This window comes from Marmota monax, unplaced genomic scaffold, assembly GCF_021218885.2.
Source record: "Marmota monax isolate L192 unplaced genomic scaffold, Marmota_monax_Labrador192_F-V1.1 WCK01_AAM20220418_F8-fsc00151, whole genome shotgun sequence".
Classification (NCBI taxonomy): Eukaryota; Metazoa; Chordata; class Mammalia; order Rodentia; family Sciuridae; genus Marmota; species Marmota monax.
The window spans coordinates 3,405,795-3,427,883 of record NW_026694226.1 but is presented as its reverse complement, the minus strand read 5'-3'; the positions used below and the strand labels follow the sequence as shown (position 1 = coordinate 3,427,883).

At 46.8% G+C, this 22,089-nt stretch overlaps 3 protein-coding genes across 10 annotated transcripts; 1 reads left to right on the top strand and 2 right to left on the bottom strand.

Moving 5' to 3' along the window:
• Positions 1-149: 149 nt before the first annotated feature.
• On the bottom strand, positions 150-8,681 carry Dnajc14 (DnaJ heat shock protein family (Hsp40) member C14). Its single transcript, XM_046466680.2, has 8 exons — positions 8,560-8,681; positions 7,717-7,876; positions 5,772-7,237; positions 2,322-2,428; positions 1,997-2,116; positions 1,506-1,666; positions 1,313-1,415; positions 150-1,129 (listed from the first exon to the last, which is right to left on the bottom strand). Exons 3-8 carry the CDS (start codon positions 7,179-7,181, stop codon positions 919-921), a joined length of 2,112 nt encoding a protein of 703 aa, XP_046322636.1. The 5' UTR covers positions 7,182-7,237; positions 7,717-7,876; positions 8,560-8,681; the 3' UTR covers positions 150-918.
• A 357-nt stretch (positions 8,682-9,038) lies between these two features.
• LOC124108259 (transmembrane protein 198) lies at positions 9,039-15,424 on the top strand. 7 transcript variants are annotated; one of them, XM_046466689.2, is made up of 6 exons: positions 9,043-9,262; positions 10,389-10,519; positions 11,122-11,703; positions 12,130-12,293; positions 12,420-12,467; positions 14,266-15,424. In XM_046466689.2, the coding sequence occupies exons 3-6, from the start codon at positions 11,145-11,147 to the stop codon at positions 14,380-14,382; spliced, it is 888 nt and encodes a 295-aa protein (XP_046322645.1). In that variant the 5' UTR covers positions 9,043-9,262; positions 10,389-10,519; positions 11,122-11,144; the 3' UTR covers positions 14,383-15,424. The 7 variants fall into 7 exon arrangements, with proteins under 7 accessions (XP_046322646.1, XP_046322645.1, XP_046322639.1 ...); XM_046466683.2 differs by having other exon boundaries at positions 9,049-9,262; positions 10,261-10,519; XM_046466684.2 differs by having other exon boundaries at positions 9,050-9,262; positions 10,261-10,519; positions 12,133-12,293.
• Mmp19 (matrix metallopeptidase 19) lies at positions 15,340-20,928 on the bottom strand. Of its 2 annotated transcripts, none has more exons than XM_046466681.2 (9): positions 20,676-20,928; positions 20,293-20,378; positions 19,084-19,214; positions 18,616-18,831; positions 17,896-18,141; positions 17,348-17,467; positions 16,455-16,619; positions 16,172-16,299; positions 15,340-16,005 (listed from the first exon to the last, which is right to left on the bottom strand). In XM_046466681.2, the coding sequence occupies exons 1-9, from the start codon at positions 20,763-20,765 to the stop codon at positions 15,565-15,567; spliced, it is 1,623 nt and encodes a 540-aa protein (XP_046322637.1). In that variant the 5' UTR covers positions 20,766-20,928; the 3' UTR covers positions 15,340-15,564. The 2 variants fall into 2 exon arrangements, with proteins under 2 accessions (XP_046322637.1, XP_046322638.1); XM_046466682.2 differs by having other exon boundaries at positions 20,861-20,915.
• Positions 20,929-22,089: the final 1,161 nt, after the last annotated feature.

Genomic DNA, 22,089 nt, shown 5'->3' with positions numbered 1-22,089 from the left:
ACAAACTCTTTATATAAAACTGTAAGCAATTTTTTATCCCTTCTCCCTTGGTCCAATAGGAGATCCTCTTCACTCATATAAAAGTAGGGAAAGGATTCTCAAATGAGAAAAAAGGGCTGTAGCTATATAGGCAAAGAAGAAAGGGAAGATACAGGTTGCCAGTTATATATTTATAGAAAGATAATCCCCTGGCTTTAAATAGATATGTACATACAAATATGAACAAACTTAAAAAAATACAAACCCTTGGATCACAAGAGGGCTTCTAGGAACCCCTTATCCTTTCCCCTCACCCAAGGGCACAGGGCATGAGTCTGCTTCTTAAAAATTATTAATTTTGGCCATCCTTGCAGCAATAAGCCTGAAGTGGGATGATTTTCCCACAAGGTAAAAGTCAGAGGAAAAGTTCAGTTTACACTCTTTGAACTCTATGCATCTTCAAAATTAGGGCTACATGCTTTCTTGTTCTGTCTTTTAACTAGTATATCAGAGTAAAGGAGGGGGCTTCCCCCTGAAATGGGTCAAGAAATAAGATAGACTCAGTTTAAAAAGCAGGGGTAGGGTAATATCATCTGCTATAAAAGCAAATGACAAGACAAAGGCATACAGACCCCAGGGAAATACCCAATTCCCATACCTCAAAGGGATACATTGTCCAGCCTAGGTCCAGGCCTTAGGTTCTTTGCTCTAGCCACCCCCTGTTTCTTTGGTATTGTCAGAAGACAAGATTCAGTTCCTGGGTGCTGGGGGAGGAAGGCGAGTGGTTCAGGGGCTTCCTACAAGTACTGAGTGAACAATTTAAGCTTAACATTTTCCCTTTTTAAAATATTTAAAAATAATCAAATCAAACTCCATCCTGTGCTGTACACAGCCCTTTTGACTCCCTGACAATGATTTGAGGAAAAAAGAGAAGGGGCATCAACGTTGGAAGGGCCTCCTCACTTTCTTCCGCCGCTTCGGTTTGGCTTCTCCCTTGGGTACTGTGCTGTTGGGTTTGGAGGCTGCAGTGGCCCCAGGGCCAGGCTGAGGAGCTGCAAAGAAGTTCCCATTGGACATCTGGCCTGGGGGTACTTGAAAGATCCGACTCAAGAAATCCTGAAGGTCAGCGGGAGGGGCATCTGGGGTGGCTCTGAGGAGGAAAAAAAACAATATGACAAGAAATGTTAAGAGTCATATGCTTACTTAAGGTACAGATACATTGAGTTAGTTCCCAAACTTCCTAGAGAGGTACCTAGGTGTTCTAAACAGCAGATCATCTGAAACCACATTCAAAACCAGAATGGTGGATAGGTAATTGAGGAATACCACCTACCTCTGGCGACCACTGGTACCTGGGATCCGAGAACCAAATGAGATGTGATAGGGAACTCTGTGGGTATCTGGGGAGATTCCAACGCGCTGGCATCCAGCCCACTCTGCAAACAGGAGAAATAATTAGCCAAAACATCATAGTTTAGACCATATGCGATGAAGCAAGCCCATATTTCTAGAGGATAGATGTGTACCTGTGATGTCATAGACCTTTCCATCCATCAGTGCAAAGTAGGTAATTTTGAGGCCCAACATGCTTGATTCTGCCCAAAAGTCTCCTTCCTCAGCAGGGTGCAGCCTATTACACTCAGCACAGTATCTGGCACTTTTAGGTTCCCGGTCCATTTCAAACCTCCTGAAATGCAAAACAAAATGATAGTTCCTTGATAGTTACCAAGCCTACATACAGCAATGCTAGTAATCTCATCATTGTTGTCAAATATAGCTAAAAGATTTAAAATTATCTCCACTAGGTTGTTACATATGCCTGTTTACACTATGCCCTCAATTTTCTATCTTAGCTAATTTTTCTGTCTTACTGCTAATCTGAATCAACCTCTTGATAGTACGGCTAAGGTACAAACCTCACCATCTGTATCCTAAAATTACCAAAAATACTCAAGAAGAAAGTCTTTGTTACCCAGTTCCTGAGCTGTGGCTGTCCCATCCCTGTCCTATATCATACCTATGCTTTCCTTGGCATCGGCTACACATCATGGTATTCATTGCTTCCTTCAAGTCATCTTGCAGCTTGGACAGAAACTCATTCACAGACCGGCTCAACTCATTTTCTGCCATTCGTTTCCTAAAAGAAAGCCTTTGTAAGTCAGAGAATACTGAGGGAGGGACAACAAGAGGGGCATCTATTCACCCCTTGAACTACCTGGCTCATCAGAAGAAAGTAACTGCAGTTCTCTTTGCCTGAGAGCCTCCATCCACAAGTTCAGGGGCCTCTCCCATTGAGGAATTTTCATTTTATCTCACCTAACAATTTCCCATCTCTAACTTACATCTCATATTCCTTCCGCCTTTCAGGGTTGCTGACAATGTCCCAAGCTGCCCGCAAAACCTTGAAGGCCTCTTCAGCCCGGGGATGTTGATTTTTATCTGGATGAACCTACCAGAACAAAGAGATTTAATCACAAATCCATTTCAACCCTCTCCCCATCTTAGGTCTATTCCCATATAACAGAGTTCTCTTTCATCACCCTTTTGAAGACTCAGTATACCTTTTTTTTTTTTTTCTTTTTTTAAGTTGTAGATGAACATAGTACTTTTATTTATTTAATTTTATGTAGTACTGAGGATAGAACCCGGTGCCTCACACATGCTAGGCAAGCATTCTACCACTGAGCTACAACCCCAACCCTTCAATATGATTAATTATGCTGGCTTTGCCCCTGGATCTGGGTTCAAATCCCAGCTGTAATTTATGAGCTCTATGACCTTGAATATATCTATCATGAATTTTTTTAAATATTTTTCTTTAGTTGTAGTTGGACACAATACCTTTATTTTATTTACTTATTTTTATGTGGTGCTGAAGATCGAACCCAGGGCCTCACACATGCAAGGTGAGCACTCTACCGCTGAGCCACAATCTCAGCCCCTATCATGAATTCTTAGGAGGATTAAATAAGAATACATGTGCCAGGCATAGTGGCATATACCTATAATTGTAGCTACTCAAGAGGCTGATGCCTCAAATTTGAGACCAGCCTCGGTAATCTAGCAACAACCTTTTTCAAAATAAAAAGGGCTGGGGATATATCTCTGTAGTAAAGCACCCCTGTGTTCAATCCCCAGTACAAGAAAAAAAAAAGTCTAGGGCTAGTGGTAGGGGGAGTTATTGCACTGAATCTGGCACTAGGGTGACTCACCATCCCAGTTTGCCTGAGACTACCCCAATTTAGCACTGAAAGTTCCACATGTCAGGAAACCCCACAACCTCAAATAGGCAAATAGGGATGGTTGGTCCCTTTACCTGGCACACATATACTAAGCCCTTGCACTTCAGTTTTATAATCAGCCATAAAGAGTTCCAAAGATGCCGGGCATGGTTGCACACGCCTGTAATCCCAGCAAGTTGGGAGGCTGAGACAGGAGGATTGCAGTTCAAGGCCAGCCTCAGCAATTTAATGAGGCCCTAAGCAACTTAGCAAGACTTTGCCTCAAAAAATAAAAAGGGCTGGGGATGGGGTTGTGGCTCAGTGGTAAAGCGTTTGCCCAGCACATGTGAGACACTGGGTTTGATCTTCAACATCACATAAAAATAAAATAAAGGTATTGTGCCCTACTACATCTAAAAATAAAATACTTAAAAAACATAGGGGGGTAGGGCTGGGGCTCAGTAGTAGCGCACTTGCATAACGTGTGAGGCACTGGGTTTTATTCACAGCACTGCATATGAATAAATTTTTAAAAAAATAAAAATATTTTTTCAGCAGCTGAAAAAATATTTTTAAGAGTCAGAATAGCTGGGCATGTAGCTCAGTGGTAAAGAGTCCCAAAGATGTTACATGTTCACACTCGTCCTTTCTCTAACTAGAACATTTTCATATCCAAAACTTTCTACTATAATCTGCTTTTTTGTCTCCAAAATGAAATAGCATATGAAGATATCAGAAACTAGTGTGTGCCTATAATCCCAGTAGCTAGGGAGGCTGACGCAGGAGGAAAGCGAGTTCAAAGCCAACCTCAGAAATTTGGCAAGGCCCTAAGCAACTCAGTGAGACCCTGTCTCTAAATAAAATACAAAAAAGGGATTGTGATGTGGCTCTGTGGTTGAGTGTCCCTGAGTTCAATCCTTGGTACCAAAAAAAAAAAAAAAAAAAAAAGTCATAGGCTTATAATAATTCAGTCTTTCTTTCATGACAAATAATAACCTCTCTTTCTACAGCTTCCTGATTGTTACTATCCCTGTTCCCAAAAATACAGAGATATAGTGAGTCTCCTCACTGATGCCCACCCCTCCCCCAACAAAGAATGCTATTAAATTCCTACATTCTCAAACTAATATAACAGCCTTTTAGACACGTTCACACAAGGGCCTAGTAAGGTCAGTGAGAAACTCTATAAAAAAAGCTAACAAACTCTTGCCCAAAACAAGAGAGAACTTCAGAGTGTAGGACGCCCACACACAAGAACTTTGGGTGTGTAAAGGGAACTTAACCTTATTTTCACTCCAAGAGAAGTAAGTTGAAAATGAGAATTTTTGTAAGAATTATATCCTGCAGGAGATAACTGCTAAAACACACAAAGGTTAAAAAAAAAAAAAAGAACTCTACTAGTAGTAACAATCTGAGGGTAAGCAGTTGCTTCTACACTAAGAATATCTTAGGCTATCCACTAAGGGGTATGCATTTTCCAGTTCTTTGGTAAGTTACAGGCCTGATTGTACCATTAATCATTAAGGGAAACTTTGGTTGCCCATTCCTTTTTGGTGTCATGTAGTCTTTGAAGTAATTTGCATACTATGATGTATAACCAGTCCAGCTCCATAACCAATGGAAGTAGGTCTCCATTGCAATTTACACACTTTACTTACATTCATAACAGTTTTAGTTGTAAAAAATATCAATAACAATCATGTATCTAAAAAATAGCAACTTAATACCTACTTCTAATAGCAATTTGACTGCATGCTAGCATTAAACCATTTCCTTCAAGCATATGGAATATCACAACTCCTACCTATACACAACCTTATCACTAAAAGCAACCATACTTTCAGGTACAAATACATATGCATATACTTCTTTGTGATTTATGTTCCATTTTCCTGCCCTTTCATATTCTGGGTTGCTGATCTAGAAATACTATGTTTTTTCTACCTGGTCCTGGAGTAAACATTCAGGTGCACTCCCTGAATCTTCCCAGACTAGATCCACACTTGCCTATCTAGGAGAGACAGCAGGGTTGCCCCATGTTTAAAAATCCTCCTTTATTCAGGGGAGAGCATCTGAGGTACTCTGTGACTAGCAGGCTCTTCCCCACCCTAAAGGGATTTCATCTAGCTATTCCAGGATGAGTGAGTTCAACAATGCTTGCTATAACAAGTTCCAAAGGAGGACAGGGGCAAAAATCATGACAAAAAAATACTTTAAATGGAAGGAAGGTCAGATCCCATAGTACAGAGAATAAGTCTTTATGAGCCAGCCACCGTGGCACACACCTATAATCCCAGCTACTCAGGAGACTAGGCAAGAGGATCATAAGTTTGAGGTCAGCCTGGGCAACTTATTGAGACCCTGTCTCAATATATAAGACACAAAGGGCTAGGGCTATAGTTCAGTAGTAAAGCTCCCCTGGGTTCAATCCCAGTACCAAAAATGTCATAAGAATTTTATCCGTCAGCTTCAATTGATTCTCTGAGTTTCCTTTATTGTCTCCCTAAAACTGAAACAGAAAATAAAATATGGAAACAAAGAGGAATAGGAAATACAGGGAAGAGTACTCACCATCACTGCCAGCTGCCTATAGGCCTTCTTCAGTTCAATATCTGATGCTGTGGTTTCAACCCCAAGCACATGGAAAGGGTTTAACTCATCCTCAGGAACCCCAACCATGCTCAAGAGTCGAGCCACTTCCTCTTCAGGATGGCAGTAGCGTCCACTAGCTATAGGTGTATTCCCCTGCCTATTAGTCCTCTGCTTGACCCAGGGCAACTCCAGCCAACCCCACTGTACTATTCTTACCAGCTGCTGCCATGGCCTGCTATCTCTCAGCACAGTCAAGCAATGCTGCACGGCTGGAGAATCCAGCCAAGAGAAGAGCCAGGTGGCCTTATCCCTCCAGCCTAAACGGTCACCCAGTCCCACCAGAAACCGCCAGCCCAACTGTAGACAGCCCAAAAAGAGGGCCAGTGCCAGGAGCAGCAAAGCACCCAGTAACCTAAGAAAACGGGTGAACAGTCCTACCCCATAGTAAAACCCTTGGCGTAGAAACTGGAACATCATCTGGGCCCAGCCCCCCACCCTCCCTGCCCAGATTCCCACCCAAACTCGAAAAAGGTCCAGATCACTGCCTTTTAGCTGCCTGCATGCATAGATGAGATGGCCACAAGTTTCCACATACTCTCCCACCAATACCAGCAGTTCAATCAGCCACCAAAAGCCTGCCTGTCCAAGCTGACATAGTTCCTCTGCTCCCCACAATCCCAGACCTCTGCGCTTATCTGCCTGACTTCGTTTTCTGCCCAACCGATGTCGACCAGGAGACCTGGGATCTCTACGTCCACCCTCCCGAGTATCCTCCTTGGTTGGAAAGCGATGTCGCTGTCTCCGAGATGGGGGTTTCTTTCCGCTGGACACACGTGAAAAATCACTGGGGAATTTAAGAGGTTCCTCATCATCGTATTCCTCTTCCAACTCTTCATCTTCCCCCAAGGCTGGAGAGGTACAATGGTGACAAAAGTTGCTAGAAGAGCCATCTCCTCCCTCAGAATATGGCCCTTCAGGGACTCCAGGGGTTCCCTGGCAGTTACAAGCAGATGGAATGGAAAGAAAAGAAGGGTTCCCATCCTCTTGGTACCCGACATCATTCTCTCTTGAGAGTTCCTGGTCCACTCCTGACTCTTCTGAAGATGCCCCACTCTGATCAGGGTCCTCTCCTTCCCTAGGTGGTCCTGGACCCCTTGGGGGGCCATGGCTTGGATCCGACCAGTGGGATGGGTTTGGGGGCCGTGTGTACTTAGGACCAGAGTGCTCTGTGAGGCAGCGGGTACCATTAGGAGCAGTCCCTGCTGAGTCCCCGAGTCCTGAGAATGAAAGTATTTCAGGGTCCGCAGAGGATCCTAAAGTCCTGAGGGAGGCACCACCACTTTGGTGGGCTCCACACAACCCTCTTTCTCCAGGGGGCTTCTGGGCCATGACCCCAGGGCTTCCTGAGGGTTTTAGGTCACAGCCATCATTATAAGTTCAGATGCCTGGAACAAAGGTATCAAGATGGGGATGGTCAAGGTGGGAACCAAGAGAAGAGTTAAACAATCTTAAAGTGGGGACATATTCAGTGTAGGCATTCCCCTCATTATCCCAAGTTTTTCTAGGGCATTCATTAGCCCTAACAATAAGCCAGAACCAGACTAACTGCATCTTTGCTTGACATACATACACACACACACACACACACACATACACACACACACAGACACCACTGATCTCCGTAGTCTTTCTTCATTCCCCAGGAAGCTATAATCTTCAATCAGGAAGAGAGGGAAGGACGGCAAAGGGTGTGGTCCGAGGGTCACTCTTAAGAAAAAGAGAAAGACGGTCGGAAAGGGGGCGCCGCAGACTGTCAGAAAAGGGTGGGGACTGTGCGGCCCTCAAGGAAAAGCTGGGGGCGGAGCTCAGGGTTGCCCCAGGGAACCCTCCGACCCGCTAGATAGAAGAGGTGAAAGTAACGTACCGAAGAGCCGCGGTAACTCCTCCCCCTTGAGCAGCTGGGCCTGGGGCCAGGGGGAGCTACGAGTGCAGCTCCCCCGGCTCCGCCTCCCGTTCACCCTCTGCTTCCGCCTTCCGTCCCCGCCGCGGCCACCGACCTGAGCCTACTTCCACTTCCGGGGTCACTAGGGAAGAGACGGGAAGAAAAAGAAAAAACGGTTGGCAGAGGTGCGAGCCAGTCTAGCTAGCGCCGAGTCGAATTGGAGGCGGCCCGGTGGAGCACTGGCCCCACCCCTTAAAGGGCCCTCCGCGTGCTGCAATGGCTGTCCCTGCAGGTTGAGCCTCTGCGAGCGAAGCAAGTCGGTTCTGCAGCAATGCCTGCGGGCTGGGAACAGACTCTCAGAATTGCTCTGGCTGTATTCCTGGGCTTTGCCCAGATTGGGAGATGAAAAACAGCTACCAGGCCACGCATAGTCTGTTTCCTTTGCAGACAAAACGGGGAGCCATGAGAAGCCACCGTCTGGATACCTTCCTTGACGGCTGTAGCCAAGACAGAGGCCCCTTTGTATCCTATAGAGATGGAGCGAAGGAGTGGGTGCCCCGGCCAGCCCCAGCCCTGGCTCTGAAGCGCTGCCCCTCCTTTTCCAGCAGCCCTCAGCCTCCTCCGCTCCTGACCCAGCTGGAGAGCTGCCCCTAATAACTATAGCTCCCACGCCCCAGACCCGCCCCCTCTGGACGCGGTTCCCACACCGTGTCACAGAGCGAGGCCAGGGGACTGCGAGCGTAGCTCTGCAGGACTCAGAATCACAACCAAGTGCAGCAGAAAACTGCACTAATCTGCGTGCTATTTTGCATCTCATTTGCATACCGATCCTCTCGGTAGATGTCTACCTTCGCCCCGGTCCCCACGCAGACCCTGCAGAGTCCCCTCAGCGTACATGTCTAGCCTTACAATTCTGTTAGTGCCCCGTCTTGCTCAGCAAGTTTTTCCCCCCAGAAGTCCCCGCCAGCTCCCCCAGATCAGTAAAAGCCCCTTCGCGGTTCCCCGATCCAGACTACCCGGTTCTCCAAAAAGACAATACTCCAATTCTCTGGGAAGTGGAAGAAACCAAGCTAGAGCTAGGGGGGGTGCTGGGAGCCCACTTGGGACTTTGAGAGCTTCAAGTTGTGAAATCTTCTCCTAAGTATTCATACTTTGCCCCTACTTCTTGCTATGATCTCCAAGACCCTTTCCTGCTATCTTTGGGAGTCCTGATCCTGGATTAGAACAGTTAGCAACTCGATCTTCCCACACGCAGGGGAAAGGATTGGAGGGGCCCGCCACGTGATGTCACTCCCCCCTCACACACACACCCTGTCCCCTTCCTCCACCCCCCCCCCCCCCCAGCTAGTTGCATTTAGCTCACAGGGTTTGGGCTACGACTTGCAAGAGTTTAGGAAGCAAAGAACAGTGGCCCTGGGGGTGCCTACGCCTGACACCCATCCCAACGTCTGAACCTCTGGGCTAGGATGCTGCTGGGAGTATAGGAAAGCATTTCCACCCCGCTCCTTTCCTGAGTCCTGGCAGGGTGGTGAGTAGCTAACCTTCCCTCCCCAACCTCCCCTTGTTTAGGGTCCCAGACTTATAAACGGATTGAGGAAAAGGAATTTTCCAAGCCAACTCTCAGCCTGTTAGGACCTTAATGTCCAAAAGACAGCTGAAGGAAAGTGCCTGCATCCATGCCATCCCACAATACCCCAAATGACAACTCCTCCTTGGTGATCTCCCTTCAGGATCTGTATTGAAATGCCATTGGCAGCCCTGATATCCCTGGGGGAAGGGAAGGGTGTGAAAAATGTCTTCAGTGTTCTTAGGGAGGAGCAAGGGGCTACCAGGATGTGAGATGTCTGTGGGCAAAGTGCCTGCTTATTCTATATAGGGCCATGGGATTTTAACTGTGGCTGCACATCCTTCCCCCCAACAACTCCACCTCAGCATGAAGCCAAGGCTTTAAAACCCTGACAAACTGAGGGTGACTGTCTCTGCTTAATTCCTTGTCCCAAACTCTTTTGGTATCTTTTGGGGAGATTATTTTTTCCCTCTTTCCCTGCTCCCTAGGATTGGAGCAGCTGTCCAGATACCCCACCATGACTCATTCTCTCCTCTTCCTCCACCCTTTCCCCTGTTAACCCCACCCTTCCCAATCCAGTGTGGTAGTATTGAGTCCCAGCTGCAGAGGCAAGTTTTCTTTTTAGCCGAAACAGGCTGCTTTAGCCCCCAGTCCCATTAGGGCTTTCCAAAGACTCAGGGCTTCCCAATTCTCCTACACTGACCCTGAAAAACTGGGCAGGGAGTGTGGGGCAGGGCAAAAGCTCATTATAAAATTTTCATTTAAGTTTTATTTAGTGTCCTTTTTCCAGAGGGTAGGAAAGAAACATCCTGCTCCCCTCAACACAGTCCTGTAGATTTCTTTAGTTACCCCGACAAGGCCATTCTTTCTTCTGATTGGCCATTTTTCAACAGAAAAAAAGAGGTACAGAGTCCTCAAGATCCATGGGTGCCTGAGTTCCTACCCCTGTCCCCTTGTAGGTTTCCCAACCCTTTAAGACATGCATGGATAGATGAGAGGAGCCAACACCAACCTTCCATTCTATGACCACGTTCTCTTCAATCATGGAGAAAGCCTTGCTGCCCTTAACTGTGACATCTGACCCCAGGCCCTTTAATCAACAACTCCCAGAGCCTCCAGACCCAAGATGTGTCTTGAAACCCCAGGACAATCCTGAACTAGCACCTGCCCTGGTGTGTGCCCTTTGCTGCTGCTTTGGAATCATCTACTGCTGCTTCGGTGAGGGCAGGGCCAAGGTCGGTGGGGGGCAGCTGCCCAAGACTATTACCCTCAAGGATGATGCAAATTTTATTCTTTGCTTCTGGGCCTCCTCACCTCCTCTATCAAGGAACACCTACCTTCAGAGAGGCTCATGCTGCCCTTGCCAGCTTGTTATCCTTCCCCCTTGCCCATGTCATCCAGCTCTGATCTCTGGTGTCTATCATTTTCTCTCCTCTTGCTTCCTACCTCAAAAGTCCATTCCCAAATTATCTTCCATGCTTCAGACTTTACCAGAAACCTGAACCAGCCTGTGGGCAATTTCTTCTTATATGCCATCCCTGGAAAGACTAGACCTTCCTATTCTTTCCTCAACACATCTATTGTATCTCCTGATTCTCCCCCCACCCCCACTCCCCACCCACATCCCCACCTCCACCCCCATCTCCTCACAGTTCCTGAATGCTTCTCCTCCCCAAATTTATTCCTTCCCCCCCTTTCTTTGAGGTCCCCTTGGTGCTCCTGTCTTCCTCCTCTGGTTAATCATTCCTCTTACAATTCACCACAGGCATCCCTGTAGAACCTCCTTTCTGCTTCTCAGTACTTCCTGCCTCCATTCCCAGGCTACCGCTGTTTTAAGGCAGTGATGTTTCTCTCGGGCCTGCTGTCTGGAGCTCTGGTCATCTTCCTGCTGTGCCACAAGGAACAGGTGCTGGAGACACAGCTAAGCCTGGAGGTGAGCGCAGGCATCGCACTGGGCATCGGACTCCTCTGCGGCCTGGTCACCATGCTAGTTCGCAGTGTTGGGCTCTTCCTGACTGGTCTCCTATTAGGTCTGACCCTGGGTGCTGGGGCTCTGCTGAGCACTGAGCCCATCTACCAGCCCCCATCAGCCTGGGTGCCAGCCGGGGGGCTGGTGGGGCTGGCATTACTGGGAGCCCTGCTCACGCTTCGGTGGCCACGTCCATTCACAGTTCTGGGCACAGCCTTGCTGGGTGCTGCAGTGCTCGTGGCCTGTGCTGACTACTTCCTGGAGGGGCTGTCACTGGGCAGTCGGTTGGGCCAACGCCTGCAAGCACTTCCAGCCTTGTCTCCTCTCTGCTGGTATAGCTGGGTCTTACTGGGGACCTGGCCAGCCTTGGGGGCTCTTGGGGCCCTGGCCCAGTGGAAGCTCATGGCTGAGGAACATGGAGGCCACGCCAACGGTGAGTTACTATTGCGGTATAGAAACAGCCAGCCTGTGCTTACTCATGTCCCCAGTTCTCAGACTTGAGAGGGGGAAGGGGAGAAAAACACTTGAGGGACAAGGATCGGGGAGGATATCCAAAGTAAATGGGGCAGAGCATGAAGGAAAGTTAGGGTACAAGTAGCCAAAGAAGCTCAGGGTAAAAATCAGAAGCAAAATCGGCAGGGGATGCAACAAAGACTTATTTGGGACAGGTATGAGAGGAAAGGAGAGGATCCCAGGGAAGTCCAGGAGGGAAAAATAGGAGAATTCCAACAACTGAAGGGAAGCTGAGCCTTGAGAGAACCCTAAGAAGAAGGTTAAATGGGCTTCTGTAGAGTGACTATATTTGGGGGTGGGATTCAGGGCCTAAAAACGATTAGAGTCCTTATTACTCCCTCCCAAGCAGTGGTCTTGAGCCACCAGCGAAGGCGTCTCCAACTTCTTCAGATCCATCATCAGCAAGAGGCCAAGTGGCACCGAACTCCATCTGGGGTGGGACCATGTGAGGGCAGCTATCGGCGCCAGCTGCCTGCCAATACCCGGAGCCCTGCTGACAGTCTGGCTCCAGTGAGTGGGAAGAATGGGACAGCCTGGGGGGCCACTGTGGCAGAGGGCATATGGAGGTGGTCAGGGTGGGAGTAGTGTTCTGATCCAGGTTCCTCCTCTTGCCCTCTCTGCCCTCTACCCCTTCAGAGTTATCTCCAGAGTCTTCAAGAGCGCCAACTGGGACCAAGCATCCAGGTGTCAGCCCCCTATACCATCCTGAACCTGGATTCTGACTGTGGTTCCACTCTACCCCTCACCACACCCTCTGCTCCCATTCAAACCTAACCCTCTGCTGATGTTCCTGCCCCTAGTATGGGCCCACAGAACCTACACACAAACTTCCCCACCTCTTGGACTTGGGATGGGATTTGTGCTCCAGACCAGACTTGTAGGGATGTATTTCAGGGACAGACACAGAGGAATCTCATGGGGAGGGGAGACGAATGGAAGTAGAGTACCTACCTCTTGCCACAGTCCGGCTGGGCCAAATAACCGGGAGGTGACAAGCAACTTGAAGGTTGAAGCGGGAACTGCTTTATTGTGGGGAAACTCAGCGGGAACTGAGCGGGAACTCAAGGTAGTGGGCACCCAAGGTAGCGGAGCCGCTTTATTGCAAAACAGCAGAGGTATATATACCTAACTGATTACACACAGCTTGACTCCATTAGCATCATCTAGATACAGCAGTCAGCCAATAAGGAATCCCCATCATCTTAATGGCTCGGTGGCGTTGCCTCACAAACCACTCCTCTTAGCAAACTGCCAGGTGCCATCTTGATTTGCGGTCCCCAACAACCTCTGACCAATAATACAGGTACTTTGGTCCCTAGAGATACTGACTCCCCAATTCCCTCCAAACTAAGGAGAGCCATCACCCAAATAACCTTTTAAATACTGTTTCAGTATTTAAAAGGTTATTTGTTAAATAACAAATGTTAAAATAAGGGGCTTTGTTTTTGTAGGACCTGTAGAAAATCAGGGAGCCTCCTAAGGCATGTGATAGCTTTTTAATGGAAAGCATGACACAAAAGAGCTCCTCCTTAAGGGGTAGTTAGGTTTCTAGAAGGGTTTGCCCCCTGGCTCCCATAGATTGAGCCCCCTTCTCCTACCTCAGTGGGGAGCACCATCCCCCTTTTCTCAACCTGGGAAGATCACAGCACCTGCCTCAGCACCAGACTCTTTAAAAGCAGGCTTCTTGCTCCAAGAAGAGAGCATTGTCCTCATACGAGAGTCCTGCCCTTTTGCCCAAAAGAGCCTGGTCTTCAGGGCTACATGGGAGACAAGTGCCTTCCCCGCCTCTCACTGTGGATGATACTCATTTTCTCTGTAACCAGAATTTTGTACCAGCCACTAACCCTTTCTAACTCTCCCTACTCTCACTCTCCTGCCCAAGTTCATGTTCATGTTTTCAGTCTCTCAAATCCCTGTTTTCCTAGATAGCATGAAGACACAGCCCTCCCCTAGGCAGCAAGGCTATGATGGGAGGGAGGAAGAACATGGGAACATGTGAATAAAATGGCATTGAAAACTGAACCTATGATAACTGGCCTCTACTGTTGCTGCTCTTTTCTTACTCTGTTACCCCAAAATAAAGAGATAGCCATATTTAAATTTTTTCTGTTCCCTAAATATCTGACCAGGGGTACCCTTGGTGGATAGACCACTGTAGGTGCTACACACCCAGATAGCTAGAGGAAGAACTACCCATCCTGATCCTCCTGCCTCAGCCTTCCAAGTAGCTAGGATTACAGGCATGTGTCACTACACCCAGTAGAGTTAGCCTTTATTAAACAGAAATGTGCAAGACACTGGTGCCAAGCACTCCATATGGAATATTGTCATTTAACACAACAACCCTACAGGATTGGGAATCTAAGATTCAATGAGGCTAATTAGCTTGCCCAAAGTCACAAACAAATTAATGTGATTCTCAATAATTCCAAAGCCCTTGTTCATTTTACTGACTATGCTGTTTTCTTGTACTTTATCTAAGGCGAATAGGACCCAGGTATCCAGCTTCCCCAGCTGTTGCCACCTGTCAGGAAAAGACCTGACTGAGGCCTCCCTCCACCATTGTCTTCCACATAACACAGCTGGAACTGCTATCTAAGAGAAAGATAAAATGGATGGAGCTGGGGCTGAATCAGAGTTAACGGGAAGTTCCCAGGAGAGCAGAGAAGAAAGAGCAAAGAAGCAGATGAAACTTTTAGGGAACTGAGGTCCATGATTCATGATCCTTCTGTAGTATCTGTATGGTGAAGGTGTTCCACCTCCCACTGTCTTGACAAGGTCAAAGTGAGGAGGGCAAGTATTTGGCAAGGCTGCACTTGTGGGAAACCAAACCCTTTTTTATGTAATTGGGACTTTTTATTTTATACTCAGCCTTACAGAAGGCATGAGTATACTTTAAATTCTAGATGGCCAAGAATATAACAGGTGGTTCATGACTTAAAGGCTGTTTTACTATCTCTCAGGACATTGAGAACAAAACAGAAAAATATCAACAGTCATTCTGGGAAATGTTATAGGAACTCTAGGCACCATGATTGATTATATCAACCAAGAATCCAAGTTCATATTTTCAGTCTCTCAAGCCTAAGTAGATAGTTATCATGCCTATTGCACAAAGCCCACCATATATAGCCTATTTAATTAATGATAGGATATGGTATTCATCCAGGGGAGAAAAGGTTAGTAAAATATATATCTTCTTTCTAATAGACCCTCCTTTACTTTACATACGGATTTAAGATAAGCATAGTTAATGTTAGCAGCAGGGGGATTGACATGCAGAGCCTGTCCTTTAGTTAAAGATTAGTAAAGAACTGGTGTACTTTGACTAAGGAAAAAGGAAACTCTCTGAGAAAGCAGCTCAACCAGTTTTATGAGAACAAATGTAGGCATTTTTAGATGCTTTTAGAATATAAGATTGTTATTAAGGGGACTTTTAGATGGGATCTTAAGTACAGGTGTGCTTTAAACTTGAAGGTTAATGACAGGTTAGGAGACATAGAGTCTGGTTACATAGTTTGGTATCTGTTAAATAAGAGAATGTCAAATCTGGAGATTGTAAATTGATGACGCATTTTATTAATGATTCTGTATCCAAAATGATGAGAAAAAATAAAATAAAAGGAGACAGAGAGAAAGCAGCTGACAGTTGTCTCTCTGGAGATTGTGTCTAAGAAAGGACTCCATCCCTTGCACCAACGCCACTCATCCTTCAGGACCCCCTGGACCCCTCTGAGGCAGGACCCCAGCACCTGTGTAGTTCCAGTGAGCAGACATTTGATTAGGTCTTAGGCCTCTGGAAGGGGACATTAGCAGGAAGTGAAAGGGTGGTGGAGTTTATAGCTGAGGTCGTAATATCCAAGATTGTGTCTGTGGGTGAGTGGTCAAGATTCAAGGTGGTCTCCATGGTGGAGGAAGTGGTATTCAAGGTTATGCCTGTGGCTGAAGAAGTGTTGTCCCCAGTTGAGCGGGTAGTGCCTAGAGTCTGGGGATGACAATGCATCCAGTTGTGGGCAGTATTTCTGGGATAGCCTTTCTCTACCAGAAGCTGCTGGTTGAGACGCCAGTATTTTTTCCCCTTGAAGAAATAGACTTGACCATCGCGCCAACTCATAGCTGCTGAGGGCTGGTCTGGCACTCCAGAAAACAATTCCTTGATTGGTTTGGGGTAGCGGCTGAAGTCAATTCGAGCCAGCTCGTCCCACTGCCAGTACCCGGAGCCCTGGGTGTCAAGTAGACAGGGAGAAGAGAAGGATGAGGAGAGAGCACCAGAGGTTTATCCTCCGCCCACCACAACAGCAGTAGGTCTCCCTTAAGAGCAAGTCTTTACTTTTAAGTATAAGCCCACCCCTGCTAAGAAAGGATTGCTCTTGCTTCAAACTTTATACCTTAAAGAGGAAAATCTTTTGGTTGAAAGGCCAATAGAAAGCTGCATCCAGGTTAGGTTCTACTCTATTCAGTTTCTTGGGGAAGCCAGGAGACATCTTGAAATTAATGTAGCGCCACACCTTGTCTCCTGAGAGTATATAAGGAAAGAACAAGTTACTTCTGTCGTCAGGTGATAGCTTTTGGTCCCTCTATTCCACCCTTTCAGAAATTCTCAACTCCCCCTCCCTTTATGGCTTCTTTATAATTAGTCATTAAGTAAGACACTGCAACTAGCCCCCTTACCCTTAAAGAAGTGAATCCATTGTGTTCGAGGAGAGTAGACAGCAGCATCCAGGTTCCCTGGGAGTCCCTCCCAAAGAGCAGACACTAGGAACATGGGCCCCAGTCCTGAATCTGTCACAGTCCACACATAGTTCCCCTTGAATGCATAAGTCTTCCCACGGGGCCCTGAGAACAAAAGTGTCATCAGCAAGGCAAAAGACACCGTCAAAAAGACAAAGACTTGGACTGGGGTTGTGGCTCAGTGGTAGAGTCCTCGCCTAGCATATGTGAGGCCCTGGGTTCGATCCTCAGCAACACATACAAAAATAAAATAAAATAAAGATTAAAAAAAAAAGACAAAGACTTGTAGGTGTCTCAGGTAGACTGCTAATCTGCCCTCCTGCTCACAGGCAAATTCTTCAAAAATCCATTCAACTTTAATTCAAGTAAAAAAATTAAAGACAGAGAAAGAGGACCCAGTGCTCAGCCTCTCCTTTATTGTTTAGAGTATTTTATCTCTGGTCCAATCAACAAAAACAAAAGCTCTGCAGATAGCCATTCTTCCTTGGGAGTCTCATGCCCTACCCCAAAGTGGGCTCCTAATTGTCTTCAACCAGGTATAAAGCCCTCTTTAATAGACCCTCTAGTTAATTCTATCTTGCTGCATTTCCAGAAGTGTTCTAATGGCCCTTAGAGTATGGCAACCTCAATAAATACCTGCTTGGTCCCCTTTTAACTTGGCTCTGAACCCTCCCTTTTTATATACATATCTTCTTCCTTGGTCACCAATACCTGCCTGGGGTCTAACCTCCATTGCTCATGCTGTAGTCTCATGTCATTACCATCTATCTAGGCCTCAAGATCAGTGAGCTGCCTCCATTGTCTGCCTACATCCTTGAGGGGAAGGGTCTCACCCATCATCATGGCATCCAGTTCACCACTGCAGGGGTTTGGCATGGGACCAGGTTCCGTGGGCACTGGGGGTACAGTGGGCACCTCCATATCTTCTTCCTCATCTCTTGGCCTCTTCTTACCTACAAAGTAAAATAATATTTGCTTGGGAGAGACATACAGCACCTGACCTCTCCACCTGTCCATTGTAAGTTCTGCTCAGTGGCCCCACAGAGAGGGGGAAAAAGAATACTAGGGACTTTTCCTTGGTGATGTGCAATATCCTTGCAAGAGACATTTTAGTTTTGAGAGGCACCAGAAATGGTGATGGACATTTACTAGAATATGTATTCTCTGTCTCTAAGAACAGGTGTGAGAGGAGAGAGACCTGGGTTAGACAAGCAAGAGTCAGAGAGAAACTATTCCTGAAAATGAAGAAGTCTGAAAAACTGGGCTGTAGGAAGAGAAAGAAATCAAGCCATTTCCCTCCATAGAAGCCAGACCTGTCTCTTCAAATCTAGAGAGATGCTAATCCAACTGACCCTCATACTCACTAGGGAGAGAGACTGACCATAGAGAGCCTGGATCCCTGCCACATCATCAGGATGCAGCTTGAAGTAGGGCCGGTAGCCAGCATAGACAGGGGCCATGAGTGCTTGGGTGTATCGGGAATGCCCAAGTCCCAGGGCATGGCCCAGTTCATGGGCTGCAATGATACGCAGGTTCACACCCCGGTAGGTCCCCTCACTCCAGAGTTCATCTTCATCAAAGTGTACACTGCCGAGCTCTGGAATATCAGCATGGGCCAGGACCTTTCCTGGATAAAGGCAAAGGAGGACAGGAAGGAAGTCAGAGCCCAGAACACAGCAGCATCCCTGCCTGCATAAATTCTAATCACTCCATTCCCTTAAAATTCCTCCAGTTTTAGTCACTATCTCTTGAACACTTCTTTCAGATTCCTGTCATTATCCAAATCTTCTCAGAGATGTCCATCACAGTCCCTTTTCCTCTCCAGCCACTCTCTCTCTCTCTGACCCATTTCTCTCTCAGGTGTGCCTTGATAAGGGAAATTAAGCCAGGGAAGGAGGTATAACCTTCAAAGAAAAGCCTTGGTAAGATCCCAGGTAGGTGACCAATTGTACCCTGGGGAATGTTGGAAGGGGATCAGAGAACATAAGGTACAGGCAGGCATAAGGGGCATCCTGAACATTAAGGTTCTAGAGGCACTGGCTCAAGGAGACACAGGTAATCTCAGAGTTCTGTGAGATGAGAGCTGAGAACTGGTGCCTACCAGGCCCATCAAAGGTATTGGAGCAGTAAGTGCTCTGGCGGCCATGGAAGGAGAGGCGGATATCAGCCCAGCCAGCCTGCACCTCCCGGAAGGTCAGGGGGACCACATTGCTCCAATACTTGAAGGCTTGAAGCAAAGATGCCCGGGCTGTATGGGGTGGGAGGGTGGAGGGCAGGTTCAAGATGCGGAAGGTCAGGTGCTTCTTTCTCCAGCGGCCTGTTTAAGAGACCAGAAAACAGATTGGAAACGCAGATCTTTCACTAAATTAGAAACACAGATCCTTCTGCCAAGTTCAGGGAGCACCCCTGTGTAATGGACACTCACAATCCCTCTAGCATACAATAGCAAGGTAATTACCAGGTGATAATCCATTCAACATTGAGCTGATTCAGGCTGACCCAATGCCATCCACGTACCAGAGCTACACCATTTTCTCCTCTCCCTCCCTTTCCCAGGTTCATCCCTCACCCAGCAGCAGGTATTTTAGGGTCTTCTGGTTGAAGGGGTCTTCCAGACCACAACGAGGCTGCCTCATTCGAGCCCTTGTGGCATCATCCAGCTGACCTGAAATTGGCAGCTCAGTTGCTTCCTGAAAAGCTCTAGAAAGAGGGAGAGAAATGGTTCCCCAAGGCAGGTGAATCTGGAATGACTAGGAATGCCCAATGTGGTGACCAAGAGTGGCACAGAATCTCCAAAGCAGACTGGGTCGCTCTAGCTTCCAATTCTCATAACTGGGACTTTCTCTTCTGTAAAATTACAACCCTGTAATTTCATATGTCCATTTTTAATATATTTTTTTAGAAAGATAGCCTTCCTTTCTCCTGTAATTTCTTTTTTTCTTGAATTATTTTTATTTGTTCTTTTTAAATATACATGTCAGTAGAGTATATTTTGACGTATTATACATACATGGAGTATAACTTCCATTCTTGTGGTTGTACATGATGTGGAGTTACACTGGTCGTGTATTCATATATGAACATAGGAAAGTTATGTTTGATTCACTCTTCTGTCTTTCCTATTCCCATTCTCCTCCCTTTCCTTCATTCATCTATTTAATCCAATGAACTTCTATTCTTCCCTCCCCCACTCCTGTACTTTTCTAACCTTCTCCTGCTGTAGGGAAGTGACCAGCCCCACTGCTTTAGAAAATTTTCTACCCCTGCTCTCCAGATTCTGCACCAGGTCCGGTCCTTTTCAGCCTTGCTGGACCTGCCGCCCAGCCCATCCTGCTTTGGGACAATTTCATCTACCTATGAACTATCATAGGATCTACAGGCTTTTCAAGGGACCTAAACACAAAGAAAAACAATTCATTAGCAAAATATAAAAGAAAATAACAAAATAGAAATAAATGCTGAATTAAAAGTCCTCAAGGGCAGTCATATCAACAACTCAATTCATAGTTTTACAGGTAAAATATTAGTATTTTGAATGTGATGTTGGGGTGAAGTTTCCAAAGGAGCACTCTGGGCCTAGGAAGATCCAATAAGTGTACTCATCTTGAATTCACACCTCATCCCATGCTCTACTGGGCTATCAATGCTAGCACCCATCTGATAGATCCTTATCATGGATTTGTATCAGGCAGAGGTGGGCCTGGAAAGAGGGAAAGAATGAGAAGAGGAAGAAGAACTTGCAATCTCAACTTAGAAATCATGTGCCTTGAACTCTCACCTCAGGGCCTCGGTTATATCTTCTGGCCTGAAGTGATGAAGTCCTTCTAGAGGCTTCTGTAAGTACCCATACTGTAACAGGTAATCCTATGGTGGGGTGGAGGAAAGCAGGGTAAAAAGAAGGTTAGACTCAGGGTAAATCTTCCAAGTGACCTAACGGGCCCATTAGGACAAGGGGAGAAATATACAGAAGGCCTAAAGGAAAGGTGCCCTAGAAAAGGGGTTCAGAAGGATGAGAAAAAGGAACAGCGAGTGATAGGCAGGGTAGATCATGGAACAGAGGAAGGAAGGAAAAGGCAGACAGGCTGAAGGGCGGAAGGAGGCTTGGATGGGACTATGGAGTGGTAACCACTGGCCTGTGTCCCTCTTTCCCAAGGGACTCACCATAGCTGCCTCCTCCTCTGTAGGTCCCAGGGCCCGCCCTGAGACTGTCATGGGGAATAGGAAGCCCAGCCACAGCTGCTGCCAGTTCATGGTGCCACCAGACAAGAGCTCCAGAGGCTGTCGGTGCCCTCTGACCTGAGATTTCTAGAAGCCTGGAAGAGCAGGGCTAAACAAGGGGTTCTTACCTTCAGTTCTTTTCACTTGCCAGCCCTTGGTCCTCTTTATAAAACTTCAACTGAGGGGAATGGGGGATGGCAGTGGGAGGTGACTCAGCCCAGAGATATGTTGCAATTCACCATTAACCCCTGCCCTTCCAGAAAGCAGAAGCCCAAAACAGCCCCTAACACCCCCTTCCTCTTGGAGACTTTTCATACTGCCCTGGGGAGGGCCTCCTGGCAGGGTGAGAAGCAAAATTTCAGGAGAGACTAGGAATAAAATCAGGCTGTCACCTCAAGTGAGACATTCCTGTGCTCCAGGGACCCTGGGTCAGCAATCCCTTGGCTTCAACCTTTCAGTCTTCCAGCTCTTTTTTGGGGGAAGGAGGGGGTTGAACTTAGGGGGCACTGGACCTCTGAGCCACATCCCCAGCCCTATTTTGTATTTTATTTCAAGACAGGGTCTCACTGAGTTGCTTAGCACCTTGCTTTTTGCTGAGACTGGTTTTGAACTTGTGATCCACCTGCCTCTGCCTCCTTAGCCTCTGCCTCCTTAGCCGCTGCGATTACAAGCGTGCACTGTCACTCCCAGTAGGTCTTCCAGCTTTTGGATAAGAAAAATAAATAAACAGAAACAAAAAGGTAGGGAACAACTGAGATAGTTTGGGTTTCAGGTGAAGGAATCAAGGTTGAAGTCTCAGTTTCTTTGTACCCAAGAACAAGTTGGGAATGTAATCGCTCTTGAACCCATGTATGTCTGCTTTATAAAAAGTCGTTATTTTAAGTATTTAATGAGCCCTGAATATTGGAGTGGGATGGGATTTAGCAAGGGCACGAAGAAGGAGAGCTTACAGATAGGGTGAGGCAGAGGGGAACCTAGAACTGGAAAGGCAGTCTTTGAGCTGAGCTTTGAAGGCTAACTAAGAATCAGCTGGAGTAACAACAGGGACTGTGCCAGTCAAGTGGCAGTAAAGAGCTGAAAGGCTGCTATGCTAAGTCCAAAGAGTCAGGGCTGCTTCATTCACTACTGAATCACTAGTGTCTACTCCAGGTTAGCTGTGTGCTTTAGAGAGACAGTGCCCAATAGACTTTTATTAAGTTAATAGGGGAGGAGGGGCACGTAGCTGCAACCCAGAGTTTAGAGAAGGCCTTGAATGCTATGAAAAAGAAGAAAAACTTACATTTAAGCATATCTACTATCATGTTAGATGTTTTATACGGTGTCTCATTTAATTCTCACAACTGTTCTATAAGGGTAG